The 21,338-nt window shown below is 44.4% G+C and overlaps 1 protein-coding gene and 1 non-coding gene across 13 annotated transcripts in view; both read right to left on the reverse strand.

The window, feature by feature from the left end:
* Positions 1-21,338, reverse strand: part of PUM1 (pumilio RNA binding family member 1) — a 70,722-nt gene that overhangs the window by 9,654 nt on the left and 39,730 nt on the right. For 8 of the 12 annotated variants that reach the window (XM_030464231.1, XM_030464232.1, XM_030464225.1 and 5 more), the window contains 9 exons: positions 15,440-15,591; positions 14,278-14,416; positions 12,784-12,927; positions 11,527-11,820; positions 9,394-9,630; positions 3,535-3,802; positions 2,562-2,691; positions 1,663-1,797; positions 206-343 (listed from right to left, as the gene is read on the reverse strand). In XM_030464231.1, the coding sequence (XP_030320091.1) occupies positions 206-343; positions 1,663-1,797; positions 2,562-2,691; positions 3,535-3,802; positions 9,394-9,630; positions 11,527-11,820; positions 12,784-12,927; positions 14,278-14,416; positions 15,440-15,591 (1,637 nt within the window). The remainder of the gene's footprint in view (positions 1-205; positions 344-1,662; positions 1,798-2,561; positions 2,692-3,534; positions 3,803-9,393; positions 9,631-11,526; positions 11,821-12,783; positions 12,928-14,277; positions 14,417-15,439; positions 15,592-21,338) is intronic. The other 4 variants (XM_030464235.1, XM_030464229.1, XM_030464227.1 and 1 more) reach the window with 2 other exon arrangements.
* Positions 17,897-17,979, reverse strand: LOC115599595. Its single transcript, XR_003988521.1, has one exon. It is a non-coding gene; the product is annotated as a small nucleolar RNA SNORD103/SNORD85 (small nucleolar RNA).

Raw genomic sequence — 21,338 nt, forward strand, 5'->3', positions numbered from 1 at the left:
TGTGAAGATGGATTAGTGAGAGGCTTGGTTTTCCCTCCACCAGTCAAAAAATACTTGATGTTCCAGGAGAACACATCTGTAAGGATGCTTTACTGTGAAACACCTGCACAGACCCAGTACCAGAGACATGACCAGGGAGTCTCCCATTCAAGGCAACATACAAGAAGATGAAGAATGAGAGTCAGTATCTTGGTCAAGGACTTACCTGGCCCTTAAATGCATCAATGATGAACTGCAGGGACTGAGGCTGCACACACTCAATGCACTTCTGCACCACATGGTTCCCATTCTGGTCTTTCACACACTTGAGGACGTGGCCATCCAACTCCCTTACCATCTCATTCTATTAGGGGGAGAAAAAGACAAACAGAAAGCACCACCAGGCTCCATGGCTCACAAAGGCAAAGTTTTCACTGCTAAATGTGTTAAGGATATGAAAGAGATGAAGGATGCATCTCTGTATTCCAAACTGGGAGTTTTCCAGTGGCCAAGTGCAGAGAGGAAGCTTGCAGTGCTACAGAAACCAGCAAGAAAAATCTTACTGTGACAAAAAGCAGCACTCCTTACATTAAACCTGAGTGTCCTTTTACAACTATCCAAATTTAAGGAATTTTTGTGATCAGCAACATCACTGTGCATGCCCTATTTCTTCCTCTACTTCCCTCAAAGTGAAAGAAATCTAAAATGCCCAAACTTCACAAACATTTTGGGGCAGCAGCAGGACAGGAACTTGCTACTAATTTACAGAAGCAAGGTAAATACTGTGTGATAATTAAGGACCCCCAACAGACAAAGCTCAGATGTGAATCTTGTACCACATGGGCAGGATAAAAGCTTCACCACCAGAAAACAGAGAATGACAGTTTCAGGGATTTTAAGATTACTACAAAACTGGGTGAGTTCAGTTGTGGAATTGGTAGAAAAAACAGGCATTTCAGGATGAGAGTGTGCTGAAAAATGCCCTTCTGGAGGAAGACAATAAATGCTTGGAGCAGCAGTGCTGGAGCTTGGGCTCCACCCTGCTGACACACTGAGTCTGCAGCTCAGCTCAGGCTCAGCCTAAAGGGAACAAACATTCCTAAAGCCTCTCAGTTTTTTAATTTAATAACCTACATTGAGACTCTTGTATTCCAAGCACCTTTAATAGCTAGCCTGACGAGTGTATTTTTCATCTCAATTCATTGTTAATAAAACCCTTGAGAAAGTGCTTTATTAATGAGCTTTGTGTGGGACTCTGGCTATCATCCACATCTCCCCAGTGCCAGGCTTGGCTTTACTAGGAGGAAAGCAGAATATTGACCCACATATCAAAGCAATGATATCTTAGCAAATATTAAAGGCAAAACTCCAGCACTGCTTTGTTCCAGGGATTTAAAAATACCTTTTAATTCACCATCATTCTCAGTTTCCTTAACACAGACAACCTGATTTTAGGGAATTAACAAAGAACCAAGACCACTACCAATTAAGTGGAACAAAGAGAGGACAAGACCCAGCAATGGTGTTCACAGACTTATCATGCACATAAAACACAGCAGACATGCCATAAACCAAACCAAACCAAAAGAACAGCAGCCACAAGAGGAACAGAAGGTCGAAGTCCAGGTCACCAAACAGCAAGGAACGTTAAACATCAAGAAGAAAGTTAAAATTGAAACTTACAATTACCTGCTGGTCTGGGGGAATAAACTCAAGGGCCTTCTGGATCACCCTACAGCCATACATCTGCAGAGCCAGGGACAGAACATGGCCACGGATACGTTCTGCCAGAGCTAACTTCTGTTCCAGGCTGCCAAACTGGGAAGATAAAAACCAGTCACTACAAGCCCAAACCCCTCTCTGGTGGCCAAGTGACACAGCAGCTCTCCCACACCATCACACTGAGGTGGTAAACAAATTGTTAAAAAAGGTTCTGGTGGTTGGACATGATGTCCTAAATGTCTTTTCTGACCTTAATGATGATTCTACTGAAAATTACCAACCACACCTCAAGAGATGTGAAGAAGCAGAAGCCAGGTGTCTGCTCTCTGCCTGTCAGACACGTGTCCAAAACTTCAAAGGTGCTGGAGCCACCAGGGGCCCACATGCCCACTCACTGACCCTTGACAAGGTTGCTATAAAATTACCAGATACAAGAACCACCAAGGTTTGGTGGAGAAGGAACAGAGCAGGTTCAAGAGATGGGCATCTGCCCAGCCTCCTGGTATGAAAACACAACACTTGATTCCAGCAGATGCTGTTTACTGAAAAAGTTTCACTTTTGTTCCTAAATACATGAGTACTGTCAGCTCACACAGCATCCTAGAGAAGTCTGGTTGGACTTCCATCTCCTGGATATGCTGCTATTTATTCCTACACTTTTTCTAGCACTTTTTTACTTTTCAGATGAATCTTTACGAGTCCCACACCTCAGTCACTCCAACAGGAATAATGCAACAGCCTGTGGAGAGGAGATGACATCAGTGTTGACAGAAACCCAACATTCTAGCCAAAGAGCAGGGTTTCTACAAGCTCGTCCAACACTCCAGGAGAGCACAAGTTGTGGGGGAATGCAGACTTACTTCAAAGAACTTCTGGATGACATAATTTCCAAATACATCAACCATCAACTGATAGGCTGCCTGGAGGATCTCATTGAACACAAGCTGACGTTCTGCTGGGGTAGCACGTTCCAGTTTCAGCTGAATAAACCTGGAAAACAGGGCTGGTGTGATGGCACTGGCACATACCCCCACCCTCACCACATTTGTTAAAACAAATCCATTCAAAAGCCTCATACATTCCATTCTTATACATTTTTTGAGACACAGTTACCCTACCCAGTGATCTGAAACCTCAAGGTGGTTGTTGCCATGAGATCCATGGTCACACATCATTGTCAATATCCCAAAAATCTCCTCAATTCCAAACAAAGCAGAGAAATACAAAGTATTTCCAGAAGGCTCTTTACAATGAGTTAATCTACACCCATGGGACTGGCAAGCAAATTATGAGCAAGTTCCTTGTTACAGGAAGAACTCCTGTTCCCAGCACCTGTATCCCAATAATCTTCAAGAAGGTGGCTCAGAGTGATTGTTACAACTACACTGCTTGGCTTTTCCCTGTTCCCTCCTTTTCCCTATTCTACCTCTTTGCTTCAAGATGTTTCAGTACTTAAAGGGAGGCTACAAAGCAGATGGAGACTCCTGATTTCCAAGGAATCCCACAGACAAGACAAGAGGCAATGGGCACAAGGTGCTCCTGGGGAGATTCCCATTGGACACCAGAGGAAAACTTTTCACTCTGAGGACAGACCATGGGAATGGTCTCCCAGAGGAAGTGGTGGATTACCCCACCTGGGATAGCTGGAAGTCTCAGCTCAATGGGGTGCTGAGTCACCTCACATCAACAACAGTATGAGAAGGGTTGGACCAGATGATCCTTGAGACAGAATCCCATTCTATGATTCTAGGATGTGATGCTAACAACTGAAGCAGAGAACAGCTTTTGTCCCAAGGGCACGGGGTTGTTAGGTTGGTTTTTTTTTCATCCCACCTGGATCCGTGCTGATCTTGGGAGAACTCCATGATGTGCCCCGCGATCTCCCGCAGCTGCAGGTTGGGGTAGCGGTTGTTACGGAAATCCTCCAGCAGGCGGCTGCGGCCCGAGGGCATCACATCCGACATCCCATAGCGCAGGCGGGAGGAGGGGAAGAGGGTGCTGCTGGGGCTGAAGAGGCTGGAGGCACTGCTGGCACTGCGGTACTTGGCTTCAGCTCCAGGGGCAGCAGAGATGTACCGTCCACTCCCATTTGTGAGCCCTCCTGCCAGGCAGAACGAGAAAAGGTTATTAAAGGTTTCAGTGATGGCTTTGAACTAAACTAAACTAAATGAACTGCCTCCAAAATAATTTTGGTGGGGATGTGTTCAAGCATTGTTCCTTAGCATGGTGCTGTTGTACAGAGAGGGGAACAGCTCCAGACTTCAGTAAAGAACAGCCTGTAACAACTTCTGGTCCTCACTCTATCTCAGAGCTGTCTAAACCAGACAAACTGTCAAGCCCACTTGCTAACTTGCTGGTTGTAATTACTTTATCCTCTGGTTTTTTTTCCCCTATCCTGCTGCCACGTGAAGGACAGATTGAAAAGAAACACAGTGGGTGTGGGGACAGAATTAAGATGCTATTAGACAAGAAAAAGGCAGCAAGAAGCAAGTATACAGATTTTAAAAATATAAAATCACTATTAAATAATTAACAAGAAACTCAAAACTGCAAATATATATCTAAAAAAATGCTGTGCTTTCCCAGATTCTCTGGAGATTTTCATCTGCATTTGGGTTCTCCAGTAACAGGTAGTGCAGTTACCAAGCCATAAGCACTTAAAGCTTCATCCACTGTTTCCTTGTCTATAATTTTCTGACATTTGCTTCAGCTCTGCCAGAGGACTCTTCCCTCTCTTGCAGGGCTGGGGATCCCTCTGCTGGTGAGAGGCTGCACAATGAATGAGCAGAGGTTTTCCGGGGTGGGACAAAACCCTGTCCAGAAAAATGTTATTACACAGGAACCTGGCACCTGTAAGGCCAACATGAAGAAAGCACCTGAAAAAAAACCAACAAACCAGCTACAGGAAGTCTTTGGGAAGGAAGAAAACCTTGAAGGCAAACATCAGTAGGGCTGTCTGCAAAAAGAGCAGATTTTCTCCTGGCAGATGTGCAAATGACAGTGTCTGAAATAAAAACAATAAATGAAAGAAAAAAAGAGAGTGAACTGCACTCCTCTGCCATCAATGCCTGAAGGAAGCTCCCATGCAGGAAACCCTGAGAATTAAATAGCTGATAATTAAGTTCCCCTGTCTCTGTGCTGGGCAAACGTGTTCTGACTTCTCCAGAACCGGTGCCAAACCTTGAGGAGAGCTTCTTGCTCACATCTTTCTTCTGTTGCCTTGCCAATGGTGTGGGGCCAGCATCTCTATCTACCTGACTCCCTAATTGAGCAAGAGCTCCAAAGAGTGATGTTCCTTACTGCTGGAGGGATATTCAGGATATTCAAACAACAGTAATCACCTCTCAGGGAAAGCAAACTCAAAGAGCTCAGAATCACCAGCCTGGAGGAAATCAGAGTCACAGTTCCTGATCTGCAAGAAGAAAGGGCTGAGCACTCCCCCTGCTATCACTGCTGCCTTATCTCTTAGGTATGCAGGAAAGCACAGTTTGTGCAAGCTTCTCTGTCAGAGGTTTTCTGAGAAAAACTTTCTGATCTTTTGGGAATTTTCAAATAAACCACGAACTACTCCACATTCTTCTACCTTTCTGTCTGTCTGTCTGTCTGCCAATGGAGAAGCTGAGTGTAGGTCACCCTGAGATGTCCAACATCACACTGGGACTGAAAGGACCATGTAGGGGACAGATTTCTTAAGTCAAGCAACCACTTCTGCAACCCACCTGCCAACCAGCAAAGGCCTGAAACCTTGGAGCACCTCAAGCTCCTTCATGCCAATGGATGGCTGAGAAGACTTTGCCAAGTAGATTCCAAGTACATGGAGGCTGGAAGCTCCTGGATCTCTCAGAGACACTGGGCTAGAATACAAGGGCAAAAACTCCAAAGAAGGGACAGGACTGACAGTTTCTCCTGCATCCTCAGCCACAACAAACTTGAGAAGGGGTCTGCAAACCATGTGGTGGGTGCTAAACCCACCATGCTTCTAGGCAAAGCCCTCAGCACCCACACAACAACCAACCAGTGCTGCAGGACTGGAAGCTTTACAGAAGGGACAGCTGTGGTGTGGCTCTGTCACCAGAGAGTGACCATATTTTCTTAAAAGTGTCTGGGATATGTCAGGAAAAAATCTTTATCTGGGGTGGGCAAAGAGCACTGACTCTTCCCTGGGGACTCAGAGGCTGCTGAGTCACTCAGACTTCACACTGTGGTGTTTCCTACTTGGGAATGGTCAGGCATCTTCTTGGTGCTTGCTGAGACACTCGAGATGGACACTGACCTGAAAGAATTACTGATTCCAGGGGGAGGGGGAACAAGGACAATGAAATGATGAGTCAAAAAGAAACCTCAGGGGAAGAAAACACAAAGGATGCTGTCTGAAAACAAAGCACTTCTTTAGCAAGCTTCCAGGGGGCTTTTATAACGCACTCACATTGCTCCACAAAGTGGAGTTCCCAGTAGGAGAACTGCCAGAACAACTGGAAAGAAAGGAAGATGAAAAGCTGGCTCTGGGAGCAAGCAGGGGGAGGAGACATCCCCACTGCCCTGCCCTCCCCAGGGCTCCACACAGAGGCACTGGGCAGCACCCACCAGGGGACCCCCAAATTGCCAAGGGGACCCCCACACAGCACCTCCCCAGGGCTGGGAATGGCAGGAGTCAGCCACCTCTAAGACATCCCCAATATACCCCCAGTGTCACTCACCAACCTGTCACCTCATGCAGCCCAGTGCCACCAGTTGCACCCCACAGCCCTCCCAGTTGGTCACAGCCATTTGATTATCAACCCCTCTGGCAGTTTTGCCCCAAAAATCTCTAATAAATTCAATCCTCCCATGGCTGTATCAGCTTCCTGACACAGATCCTGCCTTTTAAACCACCAGCTGACACAGTATGGGGCAGCTCTTTCCCAAGCAGCTCATCTAAGTGTATTCTATAATTAAAATAATTACTCATCTGCTGCAAATCCTGATCCCCAGTCCAAACTGGGAAAACCCAGAGCTGGACACACTCAGCCCCAGGCTGCAGGGTGATAAATGTTTCTGTTAGGACCACACTAGCTGCACACAAGGGCTACCAAAACTGCTTGTGGGGCTTCATGAACTGATGGGAAATGCAGCTGGCTAAAGTTAAATTTTATAATGAAAAAAAAAAATAAAAGATGTATCTAAGTAATTTATAATTCTATCATTCTGATCAGTACTGGGGAAGAAGAGCCCCTGCTGCCTCTGGGCAGCTGCTTTTACAGTTGCTTTCTCCTTAATATGCACAGCTGCACATGTTCATACCCCCTGGAGTTTAAAGCATGTTTTAGATCAACCTTCCTCCTCCTGCAGCAATTTCTGTTAAGGACTGGCTGGGTGGTTATTTCAGGTATTTGTGATGGCCCAGACACTTCCCAAGGTCACTTTACAACACCAGGAAAAAAGCCCAGCTTGATAAATACACCCCATTTTTCACAGCAATGAGCTTTCAGCAAGCCAGAAGAGTCAGAGCTGGAGCTTTCCACACCACCAACCCAACCCAGGATTGACTTTTGTGCAGCCACAGGACGTGACAAAGTCAAACCCACAACTTACACTGCACCCAACCAGAGATTTGCTGACTCCAAGTCAGATTCAATGCCAACTTCTTATGTCATTGTGTAACCCTGAAAGCAAAATTACTTGATGTGACTCCCCCAGGTTGTGTCCCCCACACACACATAATGCAGGATGTGGCTCAAAACTCAGCAGCTTTAATTTCCCTTTTTGCAAACCCCACGTTTGGGTGTTCCCCTCTGGCCTTTACTTGTCAGATATGTAGAAATACTCCTTGTCCTCTTTATCCCAAAGCACTGATAACACTCCCAAACATAAAAGGAGTGTGCTTCAAGCTTCTCATAATGAAAAACACTGCCTGTGCTGGGTTTATAGCATTAAAACTTATTTGATAATCACAGGAAGCTACAGTTGTAAATTAATGCTGTCTTCCACCACACATGAAAGAGAAACTTAAAAAAAAAAAAAAAAAATTCAAGGATTTCAAGGTGAAAACCACACAAATGCAGAGCTATTCCATAAAAGATTTTTCTTCCAGGATTACCAAGCCTTTAGTCAGCCACAAAGGAAACCTGGCCACAAGGAGAGGAACATTTTGTCAAGATGGGGAGACCCATGCCAAGTGCTCTGGGACACAACCCAGTGATGTAAATGGTAACACTGCTTTCTTTCCAGAGTTTATTCTCAAACAGATTAGCCTTTCTCTGATGTAGTTTTTAAAGATTCATTCTTCTGTTTGCCTGTAGGCAACAGACCTTTTTCTAGTGTGGAATTTGGTTAGTCTTCAGCAGTTACTTATTGTAGCTATTTAACTGTCAGCTGCATAAATAGAGCTGAAAATCCATCCCATTCTATTACAGCTCTGAACCAAGAAAGCTGGTAAATCTTCATTTGGTCTTGAGAAATCAGTTATTATTATTTCATGCTAACTTTTAGCCACCATCAAATTTACCACACATGTATGTAATAACTATAATAAATACAGTATTTGAGGAGTGTTTATATGCATGGAAGGCTGTTCTCATAGCCAAAGGTTTTGTCAATCTAGTCAGACAGCTGACAACAGAAACAAAGTGGGTTTTTTGAGCAGGTACTAAATTACCTGGTATAGATACAATGAGTAACCTCTCTCCTTTGTTTGAGGCCTGGAAACCAACACTTCAGGAAGTTCAGATGACCATTGCATTTATTTATTTAATATTTGCTTAATTTTTAGGGTTTTTTTAAGATTTACTTTACTGTATTTAAGAGCTCTGGGCCAACTAAGAGGTCTTCCAGAAGATGTAGCTTGTATGAAGTAATGCATCTTATCAAAATGAAGAAAGCACTGATGTGCTTTTGATAAAGACACACTGATGGAAGTTTTCAAAAGCAAACAAAGTCCTCAGCTAAAAGCTAAGCAGTACTTTAGATAAGTTGCATGCTTTGGTTGAAAGAAACTGTGTTGTGAGATCATTAATTTATTATTTAAAACATAATGGGTATTTTAAAACCTTTGAGGAGTTTAAGGATTACCTTTATCTAACCATTTAACTCAAGGATACCAAACAACTGGTCTTGTTGCTGAGATGTGAGAAAACCAGTTTGTTTTTCAAACATTTGTGAATGTTACCCATAATTTAGATAAGGAAACAAAGAGGCAATACAGAAACCTTCCTGTCTGACAGCTGAAGTGCTGTGAGAGAGAAACACAGAACATGAAGTGCTACAGTTCCTGCCTCAGTGTTTCAGCTACGACTTCTGGAAAAGCTGAGATCCTGCCACAGGAGCCAGAGCAGCAAGGAGACAGCAGGTACCTCCCCCACCCACAGCTGGGTGTCCAGCTCTGCACCACGGGAGAGCAGAGCAGCAACCTGCACTTCAGGACAAGGGGAAAAAGCCTCAAGTTGTGCCAGGGGAGGTTAAGATTGGATACTAGGACCAAAATTCTTCACTGAGTTATCAAACACTGGCTCAGGCTGCCCAGGGAGGTGGCTGAATCACCACACCTGGAGGCGTTTCAAAGCCACGTAGATGTGGTGCTGAGGGACATGGTTTAGCACTGGACTTGGTAGAATTAGGTTACAGCTGTTAAAGTTAGGTTATCATTAGCCTTAATGATCTTAAAGGTCTTTTCCAACAAATTCTGTGATTCCCTGACAGTGCCACTGGGGCTCTTACCCAGGTTTAAACTTGAAGACGATCCATGTGAAGATAAGGAAGGTGGTGGAGTCTGGGAGTGGCCAGGTCCTTGGCTGGGCAGAGGCATTCCCACAGGTCCAGGAGAGGAGGAAAACCCAAGGCCATTATAAAAACTGTGTCCTATAGGTGTCAAACTGCTGGATGTCCTCTTGTACAGGTCACTGCTCCCTGTAAGGGAGTCTCGTCGGGAGCCGCTGCCCGTGTTGGAGTTAGCGACTGCAAAGGAAAAAGAGGAAAGTTGTGTGATGTCAACAAGCTGCCCAAGACAACCAGAGAGCTGGAGAGCCACTACAATGACACCTACAATGCAACTTCACTGCATCAGGTTGGTTTTTTTCTAAGGGTGTTGCATGTGCCCAAATTAAACGCATCTATTAATGCCATGCTGCTAATCGTCAGGCAGAAAACCCTGATGAAAAAAATTAGCTGGAATCCAGTGTTTGAATTTATGGTTCTGTAGTTTTTATACCAGCAGAACACATCAAGAAATACAGCTCCAGAAATCTATAAGCAGAGAAATCAAGAAGATAAAAATCTGTGTAGTTCTGATAGAAATCAAGAAGATAAAAAGCAAGTGAAAGATAAAAAGAAGGAAATCACAGTGACTGTGGTGGTGGCTTTTGGGCAGACCCAAAGCTTTGCTCCTGAACCTTCTCAAGAAGATTTGTGTTCTTCACAGCTTTTCCCCCAAGCACATAACTTTTAACAGAAGATATTACATCACCCTACAAGCATTGCCTCGTATGTACTCTTTGTCCATTAGGACTAAAACTAACCCAACATGAGATTTTCTCTGTTCTTGTTTACTTAGCAGCATGTGCAGCTCCGTGTACATTTACTTGAAATCCTTGTGCTCACTTTCATTATATTAGAAAACAGCTCCTGTTTGCACCAAGCTTTATAGAGATGGAAATCAGAAATTCAATTTAACACAAAACCCCAATGTTTTTAAGAGTTTTCTCAATAGTCAAATACAAACTCTTTAAAGGCACTGTCAACTTGAGGGGGGAAAAAATCAATTTTGCATTAAAATCTTGTTTAACAAATAGTGATATTGCTAACTGTATTGAACTAATCATTTTTCATGATAGTACACAAGTTCCAGCCCATTCCACAGTGAGGGAAAACATATTTGAGCATCTTGGCATTGAGCAAACTAGTAATTGAATTCAATTACTTAAATAAACAGAAGTGAAAGAAAAAAATGCTGTGTTTACCTGAATCCGAGATGGTTCAGATTCTGAGGCTGGGTTTAGAAAAAATATTTAGAATAACTTTTACTTCCCACTGTGATTTGACTCACTGAGTATGTCCCTCAGTCTTTTCTGATGGAGCAGGCTCAAAAGGCATGTTTTAACTTGCCCTTTGCACTGATGAAAGCAGGCAAGTACAGGACATAACTACTACCTCTGAGACTAAGCAGTAATTAAAATAATTGTTCTACTTCAAAAAAAAAAAAAACCCAAAACCTAAGGAAAAAAAAAGAGCCCACTAACATTTTCTAGTTTGGTTTTATTTTGCAAAAAAAAAAAAGAAAAAAATACTTGTGTCTCTAACTGCCTAACAAGCAAATGAAAGCAAACCAGGTAGGCAACATTTCTTGCAGCCACAGTAAACTACTTTTTTTGGTGTATTATAGAAACAGTTCCCAGAAAAAAAGGAAACCCTCCCTCAGATCAACTTTTTTTAAGATCACAGAAAGTTATTAAGGCTTTATTCTGAGGTAAGATCACACAGACAGACACCACTCTGGAGCCAGTTCCTGCTAGTGCACTACCTTACCTGAACACATGCAGGTAAAGGCAAGGGAATCCAAAGCTGTTTAAAAACTTCATCTGCAGCAACAAGGGGCTGACTGATAATTGGTGTAACAAGCCAGATTCATTACTCTGTTACTTCTAATGAAGCACTTAACTAGATTAATTTTCATCAGAAAGCACTGTAGCTTTTGAAAGCCACAGTCGTCCCTAAAGGACAATTTCCACTTAACCTGAGAGGGATGGAGAGGAGGGCTCAGCAGCTCAGTCACTAGAGCCAGCTCCAACCCCACCACCCTCATTCAGAGCCATCTGCTCCTCTCCTCTGTCCTCATCCAGCAGCTGCTGCTCTTACCTGCTGTCCCAAATCCTCCCAGTGCAGAGCCCAGCGTGGCACCGAGAGAGCTGCTGCTCCCGAACCCCAGGGAGGTGTTGGCAGGCTGGGCAGAGCCCTGAGAAAAGAGGGAGCTGCTCTGGGAATTGCTGCTGAGAGAGTTGCCATAAAACGAGCTGGATGCCAGGTTGTTGGTGGGCTGCTGCTGGGGCTGGGGTTGGGGCTGCTGAGTTCCTAGAGGGCGAAATGGTCCATTTGTGGTTCCTGCCAGGCCGCCCGCTGCGCCGTTGGCCGAAGCTGCAGCTGCTGCAACTGCTGGAGAGAGAGGAAGTGGAGGCACAGAGGGTAAGAAATGTGTTTCATAGCATAGTCAAAACTTAGCAGGTTCCTTTTATTTACCACAGATTACTTTTTCTTACAGGATGAAAATTTCTCTTTGCATCAAACTCTGCACAAAGTCCCTTCAGTCCCTTCGTATCCCAGCTCCAGTCCTGCACAGTCACTGAGCACCAACAGGGCTTAAGTTACTACTACTGCTTGTATTATTAGAGCTACATAGATCAGTCCCACAAACATGTTCCCTTTCTCCTAAGATGTGACTCAAATCAATACAGCCACACGCTCAGCAATGTCCCATTAAGAAACACAAGTTTTGAAACAAGTAAAATTGTCTTTTACTGCACGAGATGCAATCCTGTGCTGTGAACACCAAGTAAGTACTTGTTGGTTTTCATCCAGTTCCAAAGTAAAAGCAAAATAAACAGGAGCTACAAGGCAATAAGTAAATAGCCCATTTCATAATCTGTTACTAACACTGGCAAGGACTATGTACATGCACAGATTTTGGCTATAAAAAACCAAAAAAACCCCCCAAAAAACAAAAAAACCCTTTCAAAGCCTTGAACTACCAAAGAACCTCAATAAAAGCCAAAACAACTCCTAGCAGAGGCCAGGCATGTAACATTTTCTACAAGGTGATCAACTGGGAGTTCTTCACAGGCTAAAACCCCTTTATTACATGAGAAACTAGATGCCAGCAGCTAAATTTAAATAAAATGAAACCCTGTTAGAGAAGAAAGTTTGTGTAATGGTCCCTCTGTGAGGCTGCTCTGGAGGCTCAGCCCTATGAGCATATAGGGGATGTTCTCTACAACAATCCCTGCAATGGATCTCAGTGAGGGCAAGTGTGTCATCATTGCCAGCAGAGCCCAGAGGTTCTCAGCTCCACTTTCTGCTGGGGATGGAGCAGATTTTTCACTTGCCAGGACCAGGACTCACCTGCTTGAGCTGCAGAGGAGCTGATGATGACAGGAGCAGGAGCCACCAGGCGGACAGGAGCCCCCAGGCCATTCCTGGCCCCTGCATTCACCACCAGAGCACCAGTTTGGTCATAGTAAGCAGCAGGAGCCAGCACTGGGTAACCTGAAGAGGGAAAAATGATGGGTGAAGAGGTAAGGGAAACAAGAAACCCAGCACCCAGAGGATCAATCACCCTCAGTGCAGTGCAATAGGATTTTGAAAGGAAAATCTGAATGGGAAAAAGGAAACGCAGCAACAGCTCTGCCTCTCCTGAAGGAGAATTAAAACTCATTTTAACAGGCTATGAAAATCTTTAGCAAGACTTTCAGGTAGAGAAAATTTCTTTTTCCCAAACCTGCTATATGCACGTTGCCCTGAGTTAATTCAGTTATACTGATACAAAAAGGTCTTAGAATACAAAAGCACTATTTTTCTTTTCCATCCTGTTTGGTGTGCAGACTCATGCAAACAAGAAAAAACTTAAGGTTATGTATTTTTGAAGCTATGTACCATTAAGCATTCTTTAATATATATAAATAAAACCTCTTAAGCATGCTGGTGATACACAAAGCAACAAACTTTCAGCATCATAGTATCACTGTTTAGGTGAAATAAAACTTTCAGGAAAGAAGGGAAGTGATTCCCCATGTTGGGGTCACAAACAGAATGTTCCCTGTGAATACCTGCTTGGCAAATGTAGCTTTAAAATATAATACTTCTGCAAATCTAACCTCAAAGCATCAATAATGCTGATGGATTGCTTGGAAACACACATTATTTGTAACTTAAGCCATTAAAAACCCTACATAGCAACTGTGTGACACTTCTACTGGGGAGACCTGAGATCACAATAACCCTGTTACTGGACCAGTGAGAGATTCTTGCACATTATTAAAAAAATACTTCAGTTTGCCCTTTGCCATTGCAATAATATTCTGTACAACTGAATGTCAAAAGCATTTGTACTACACAGCCTTGTTTCTTATTTTTAAGCTCCTAGTATTTGCCTGGAAGAAGTCATGAAGGGGAAGTCTCTATCTGGTGGAGCCAAGCACGTGGCAGGGATAGAGAGCTAATGCTAATTAATGGGACTAAGATATCTCTGAGGTTTTAAATTAAAGATCACATAAGCCAGCATAATCCACAGAAAAATCTGAGGCAGTTTGCAAGCAGAGACATCACCTCTTTTGAGTAAACAAGCAACTAATGCATCTCTACAGCAATACAGGTAATAAAATTCCCTTTCACCCGTGGCACAGGGACCTAAACCCTGATTTAACTTAAATGCTGCACGGGCAGTTAGGTTCACATCTAATAGCTGAAAAGGCCTTGTACAGCCACAGACTAAAACTGCAAAACAATTAAACCACTGCTGAACACCAGGTAAATGTGACACCACACAGAGACACAGGGCAGACTTTCTGCAGACCTCCCTGGGCACTGGAGATGTTGCAGCTCCCCTGGAATCCCTACCTGGCATCCCTGCTGCCAGCCCTTGTCCAAAGGCAAGGGCAGAGTTGACAGCTGCAGCAGCCACCAGTGGATCAGTCTGCTGTCCCTGCTGGTTCTGGTTTGGGGTCAAAGGACGCTGACTGGCTCCTCCACGGAGAACCTGGAAGAGAGAAGAAGATGGATCTGTTTATTTTTGGGACCCAGGAGCAAGCCACGAGCATCAGACACCTGCAGGAGAATCAGCAGTGATTCAGCTGCAGTTCTTGCATCACTGGTGTGTGACATCCTCACCTCTTAACCCAGGGCAGAGCTGCCTCTGCCACCACAAGCCTCACACTGCTACCACAAACAAATGCAGAAGACTGCATTTAATCAATACATCTCAGGCCTCCTGAGCATGATCTGGAAGCCCTTCATCACCTGAACTCTCTCATTTCTTGATGTTCCTTCAGTACTCATCCTCTGTAAGGAGTGCTGGCAAACCACCTGCTCCATCCCAGCTAACACTTGGTCACAGCCTCAAAAACATCACTGAAATCCCACTTGACCAGAAGCCTTAAAAACCCACCTAGGGAGCTGGGGGCTGAAGACACAAGGTGATGTAGGTTTTTCCAAGCCAGCCCTCATAGAAAACAGTGACCCAGTGACATGACACTGACTCACTGGAAATAATGACCCAAGATCACACATCTCCTTTAACATGGGACTCTTGTGGTTTAAACATGCCTTGGTTGCTCTGCAAAGGGAAGATGGCAGCCTGACCTTTCCTGTAATTACCTGTGATGGGCTTTGTTTGCAAAAGCCTTTTTACTCCAAGTGGTGATGCAAGAGCCTGCACCCAGGAGAGAGGTCAGCTAATTAAACAAGCTGTCCTTTGGTACCCAGCATGCCTGGTGACCAAAAGCACCAGTGTGTGTGTGTGTGTCAGCTGAGAAAGTCAGTACAAGGCAATAATGGCTCTGAGCACCGAGAGATTGGGTTAGGATCCTGAAGTTAAAAAAATGAGATTTGCATCCCTGAGTTTGCTGTCACTGCCAACACCTCAATGTGAACTCTGCAGCCCAGGGAGTGTCTGAGCCTGGGGCTGCTCAGGAGTGGTCACTGAAACAAAAAGAAAAAAAAAAACACCAAATCCCAAGCTTCCCTGTAAATGATCTGATGTACAAAGGATCCTCTCCCTTACCTGCTGCTGGCCCTGCTGGGTTTGCTGAGTTGTCTGCTGATTTGCAGAATTTGTTGCAGCGGCAGCGGCGGCCGCTTGCTGCTGGAAGAGGCTGGCAGGATAAACTCCCCAGGGAGTAACTCCATAGTACTGGTGAGGAACCACTGCTGGGCCTGAAATGCAAAGGGGATCAGGCAGTCAGCTGCTGGAGCAGGACACGAGTTACACAGCACACAGTCACCAAAAGTACCTGCTCCTCAGGGTTGGTTTGGCAAATCCTATCACAAGGTGATCTGCTTTGAGTCTTTTGCAAACACAAAGGGGTTCTGGCATTTGTGCTCTTCATTTTATAAAAGCTTTGAAGTCAGACCTGAAGTATCCTCTTGAGTTGCTTTTGCCTTATTGGAGGAGGTAAATTTCTTTTATTGCTGTGTCCTAATTTTATTGTGAAGGACTGAAACTTTAACTAAAGAGAAGAAGGTAACTTGGTTTAAACAGAGCAAACCAGGTCCCTTCTAATCTAGACATCCACAGCTCAGTAACAGCTGTGATTTATCTCTATCATTAAAACCTCTTTGCATCTGCAAAGCATCAATTCTCAAGTGTTTAATGTTATTTTTCTAGCCACTCAGTCCTGTTTTGTCACCAGAAGAGGCTGTATGATCCTGTGTCTTTTCACACTCCCTCCCCCTCCAACTTGAGGCTTTAAAAAGAAAAAAAAAAAAAGCAAATCTTGGAGAGCACCAGGAAAAAAAAAAAAAAAAAAAGCTTTCCATTTGAGGATCCATTGTGTTTTATCAAGTCTCAGGACACCACACATTTAATCTGGTGCTAGCAGAATGGCAGCCCACATCCTGAGAGAATTCCAGCTGGCATAATGCTGAGGAAGCAGCAAGTGCTCTGCACTGACTGGGGGAGTCCCTCCCACCCAGCAATACCTAGGTGAATTCAATAATATTTTTAATATGCCTGTTCTATATCTTGTGGAAAGGTCAGAAGAAAAGGAGAAATATTTCCTTTGCCTTTCAAATCCATCACCTATCACAGTGGGCTCCTCCCCACAGTAACTCGTGGCTTTTTTCAGGTAAAGTGCCCCAGCCATGTGTGGGGAATAAACAGGGCTTGAATTAATTTGAACCACACCCTTGTTCTTAAAATAGAAGTTATTTTTACTTCCTACTCAAGAGATGGTATTTCTAACCAAGTCACTTCAGAACTGACGTGAGTTACATCTCAGTGAGACACTAAAAAGAGAAGAAGTGCCATGCACAGGAAGGACATGAGTGTTTGTCCCAAGAGACTTAAAAACTATTCCCCCAAAACTGAGGGATGACAGTAAAAAAGGGAGCTGCAAAAAGACACTGCTGAGCATGAGCTTGGGTATGACAAAGAGGGAAAAATTCAGAAGTGTTTGTTTCTTTGGGGTTTTGGTTGGTTTTTTGGTTTTGTTTTTTTGTTGTTGGTTAGTTTGGTTTTTAGGGGGTTTTTTTGGGTGTTTTTTTTGTTTGGTTGTGGGGTTTTGGTTTGGTTTGGTTTTTATACAGTAACACGTGTCTGCCTCAGATGAAGTCAAACACAACAATTCACTGTGCACCAGGTCTGCACTTCAGCCTGGCTGAGACTCCCACAAGCAATACTGAGGACTCAGGAGATTCAGCAGCACTTAGGAGATTAATTTAGTATTTAATTCATATTTCAAAAGTGTAATCATTACTCTCCTTTATTATTTCCTGTAACCACTGCATTCTCTCCAAACGTTGTGTTTCACCATTACCCCACCTGCCCAGTTCAGCAGGAGATGATCCCAGCAGCCTGGTGTCTCCCAGCATGGATTTGAGCAATAAATGCTGAGCAGCTGGATTTCCATCTCCCACTCAAGCTCTGCCACCTCCAGCCTTGCAGGATTTCCTCTGTGCCATCCATCAGAGCAGGTACCTTGTCTGTCTTGGCTCAGATTAGCCTTGGAGCACCAACCACTTGTTTGTTTCTTACCTTCCAACCTGGAAACTCATGAGCAGCTGTAGGTAATATTTAAAACCCTGCAGAAGATTAAGCAGTGCCACAGTGGTACTGCCTGCCCTGGACTAACTGGTTACAGACACAAAGCTAACTGGGGCATTAAAACCTCTTCATATGCAGTCAGTGCAGACCAGATGCCAACTGTGAGACTGCTCCTGCACCCAACAGGAAAATAGTTGCAACTGCTCCATTTTATGCAAGTAATTAGTCAGTGTTTGCCCTCAGCCTATCAGGAAGTTGCTGCAACCCCCTTTATCCAGGCAAAAATTTGGGTATTTCTCTGGGTTATTTTAATCTCCGTGCTAATTATCAAACAAGCATAGTCTAGATGGTTGGTTTGTTGGGTTTTTTTCCTAGTTAGGGGTTGCTCATGAGATCTGCAAGAAGCCTAAGGTATTTGAAAGAAGAGACACAAAGCCTTTGAAGTTAGCAGGCAGCTGGGTTTAAAAGAGCTGCGAGTCTGGCTCAGCTCATTGCGCACATGGTGAGGCTCATTATTGAGCTGTGCTCTCAGTGAGGGCAAGTGTGTCATCATTGCCAGACTCAGAAAGAAAGAGGCAGAGTGTTTCTTTACTTCAGGAGATATTGCACCTGCTTTTACACTTATTAACTTACACACCAGAAAATAAATTCACTCCACTGCCTTTGAAATCAAGTATTCCCACGACTGTGTCTCACACATTGGCCACAGACACCCCCAAACCTTCCTTTCAAGAAATATTAGGAAGACCACGTGTAAGTGTGTTCAGAACCAAGTTTTTTGGGTTTAATCTCAGCGTTCAGACTCAAATCTCTGTAAGCAGAAGCTGGGCCAGCTCTCTGCAGGGAGAGCCACTCCCTCCTGCCAAGGATGAGGGCTCAGTGACCAGTGGGTTAGCCAACCTCCAGAAGCTCAGCTCTGACCAGCACTGCAAACAGCAGCTTCACCAGTTACCAGCTCCTGGTGAGCTGACCCCTTCCCAGCAGCCTCATGGGAACTGCAGATACCTGAGAAGTGCTGATTTGTAAGGATGAGGGTGAGAAACATCTGAACTGAACCAGCTCTGCTGCAAACCCCATGCAAAAACCCTGCTGCAGAGCACAGCACAGGGGGGAGCACAGGGAGGGGGCAGCCCTGCCCAGCATCCTGCCCCTGGCTGGGGTACAGCCAGCCCCAGGGGCTCCCCACAGCCAGGCCTGGGGATGATGTGCATGTACCCATACCTGCTGCCAGCTCTGAGCCCACTCTGCACAGGACACAAGGCAGCACCCAGTGAAAGAGGCTTCTAAGAACCCCAGGCTTGAGAAGCAGAGTGCAAACACAGCCAAACCTGTTCCACCTTCAGTGCAGGAGCACTGTGTTCCTCCTTCCTGCAGATTATTCCAGTATCCACTTCTCTACAAGGAACAAAACCACATTTCTACCTGAAACACAGGACCTCAGAGGGCATCAACACGTCCCAACTTGTCCCTTCTTGAGTCTCAGAAACCCTTCCCATTGCGTTCAGATTTGTTCTTCAAATCCCTACTGTTGCTGGGTAGAAGAGAGGACCATCACAGGGCTGGCAGGCTTACAGTCATGAAAAAGCTGCCAGAATGGCAGAATATTAACTGACAGAATTATCGCCACTGAAACACACAAAGTTTCCTCTCCATTCCAAGAGTAACTGCAAGGAATAAACTGGCAACAACTCTAAGCTCATTTCTTCCATCTCATACATTTCTCCAAGCCCTCCCCATACTCCCATACACATCAGGGAGGACTTTCTGACTTTATACAGAACTCTGAACATCTGAACTGCCCCACACCCCTTCACTGCTACAGTCACTGAAGAGACAAAACCACTCAGGTCTAGACAGAAAAGGTGCTTTTCCTAAAGCAAACATCAGCAAGGAGTGAAGTTTGTTGTATTGCCATTTCTAGGGTCCAAAGCCCAATGAGACAGATGAAGTGACTCCTGGTTCTCAGTGGTGTAACACTACACTGCAGCACATTACACCTTCTGCTGTTTTGCTTTCAAGAGCCAAAGTTTAAAAATTTTCTGAAGTCAAGACCTTGATGCCAATTTTGGGATGCTTTGAGGTATCCTGGGGTGTGTTATTTCCTACTTCAAACCATAAGGTTCAAATATTCAAGCAGCTGCAGCTTCAATATTGCTTAGAAAAAGTAAAGCTGTGGCAAACAGGTTTGCTGTTTCCTCAGAACGTGGCAGCAGTTGCATCTTTCTACAAAACCAAGACACTGACCTCCTGCTCCACTAAATATCAGTGTTACTGAAGAATGAGCACTGGGTGTAGAAGCACTGAGGTGATACAAAAAGGCCAACCAGAATCCTCTTTGTGTAGCATTTGTTTACAAAGCCCCTCTCCTGACTGGACTTGCTAATCTTCCCCAACTAAGTCCTGCCTGAAGCTTCCTACTTCTATCTGCCAGCAAGAGTTCAGGTCATTCATTCACTGCCACACATTCATCATCACATGATAGTTTATCAACTTCTGGACTATTAGAAATATCCTTGTACTCTAGCTCTTGGCTGTCTTCCATTTAATCACAGCATCATTTGTTTGCCAACAATATGCTGTTACCTTAATCTTGCCTTGTTCTTATGCAATCAGTGCACAAAATTCACAAAAAGCCACTAAATCCAAAGCCCATATAATCTTGATTCTTTACATATTTCCATATGATCCACAAAAAACACCATCCAACTGGGTAACAGTTGCTGAAATCTCATTTCAGACCTTGACCTGATACTGGCCTCAAAGCTTAAAAGCTAAGCAGGAGTTATGCAAGAGCTGTTCAACATGCCATAAAGCCATGTACCAAACCACAGCAGCCTCTGGCAGAGCTCTGTATTCACCTACAACCAATGTTTTATGGTTTTGATTTGGTACAAACTATCCCACAATGAAAGAGATCTTCAATGGGTATCCCAGTTGGAAGTGGAGTGTGGAAACAGCACGCAGGCTCCACTAAAAATCAGTTTTTATTTCAAATGGAGGTGGTTTCCTCTCCTGGTGGCTTCCAGAAAGAAGAGGATGGCTATAAAAATATTATAAAAGTACATTCTTCTTTTGCCCTCAATGCTTAGGCATGGACTTCATGGCACACACAGCAGAAGTTCAATGTACAATGTGTTCTTCACACTGCCTGATAAGCTGTTGTACCAAGCTGGCATGTCAAGAAACAACAGTTTTGGCTAGGACAGTCAGGGCAGGGTCTCAAGTTGTGCCAGGGGAGGTTTAGGTTGGAGATTAGAAAGAATTTCTTTCTGGAGAGGATGATCAGGCATTGGAATGGGCTGCCCAGGGAAGTAGTGGATTCTCCGTGTCTGGAGATCTTTCCAAAGAGCCTGGATGTGGCACTGAGTGCCATGGGCTGGGAACTGCAGCAGGAGTGGATCAAGGGTTGGACTTGATGATCTCTGAGCTCCCTTACAACCCAGCCAGTTCTATGATTCCATGATATGAACATCCAGAGAAAGGCCTTGCATGGCTTGTCAGAGTCACCATCCTTGTTTGCCATCTGGAAAACTGCAGGTTCATAATCCAAGCCTCACAGCAGGCCTAGTGGCAGTGGTTTTACCTAGAGAACCTAAAAAGCATCAGTTCCTAACAGGCTCTAGCAAAAGGGCAAGTGCTCTGGTGCACTACAGAAAATCAAGCTAAATCAGCAAAGAGATACAACTGTCCTGGCAGGAAAACACATCTCACATCTAAGTAGTTTAATTTCAGAGTTCTCTAGCTACTGTCAGTTATCAAAAAAAACCCCAAAGGTATCAACTTTTACATCTGCAAGTGTTTCATTTCAGATTTGTTCCTGTTGTTTATCCTCCAAAGAGAGGGAGCCCAAGTGTTAGACACTAATTATCACATTTCATCCACAGAAAATCACATTTCCAAGACAAATCCTCTCCCAACT

Source organism: Calypte anna, chromosome 23 (genome assembly GCF_003957555.1).
Source record: "Calypte anna isolate BGI_N300 chromosome 23, bCalAnn1_v1.p, whole genome shotgun sequence".
Taxonomy (NCBI): Eukaryota; Metazoa; Chordata; class Aves; order Apodiformes; family Trochilidae; genus Calypte; species Calypte anna.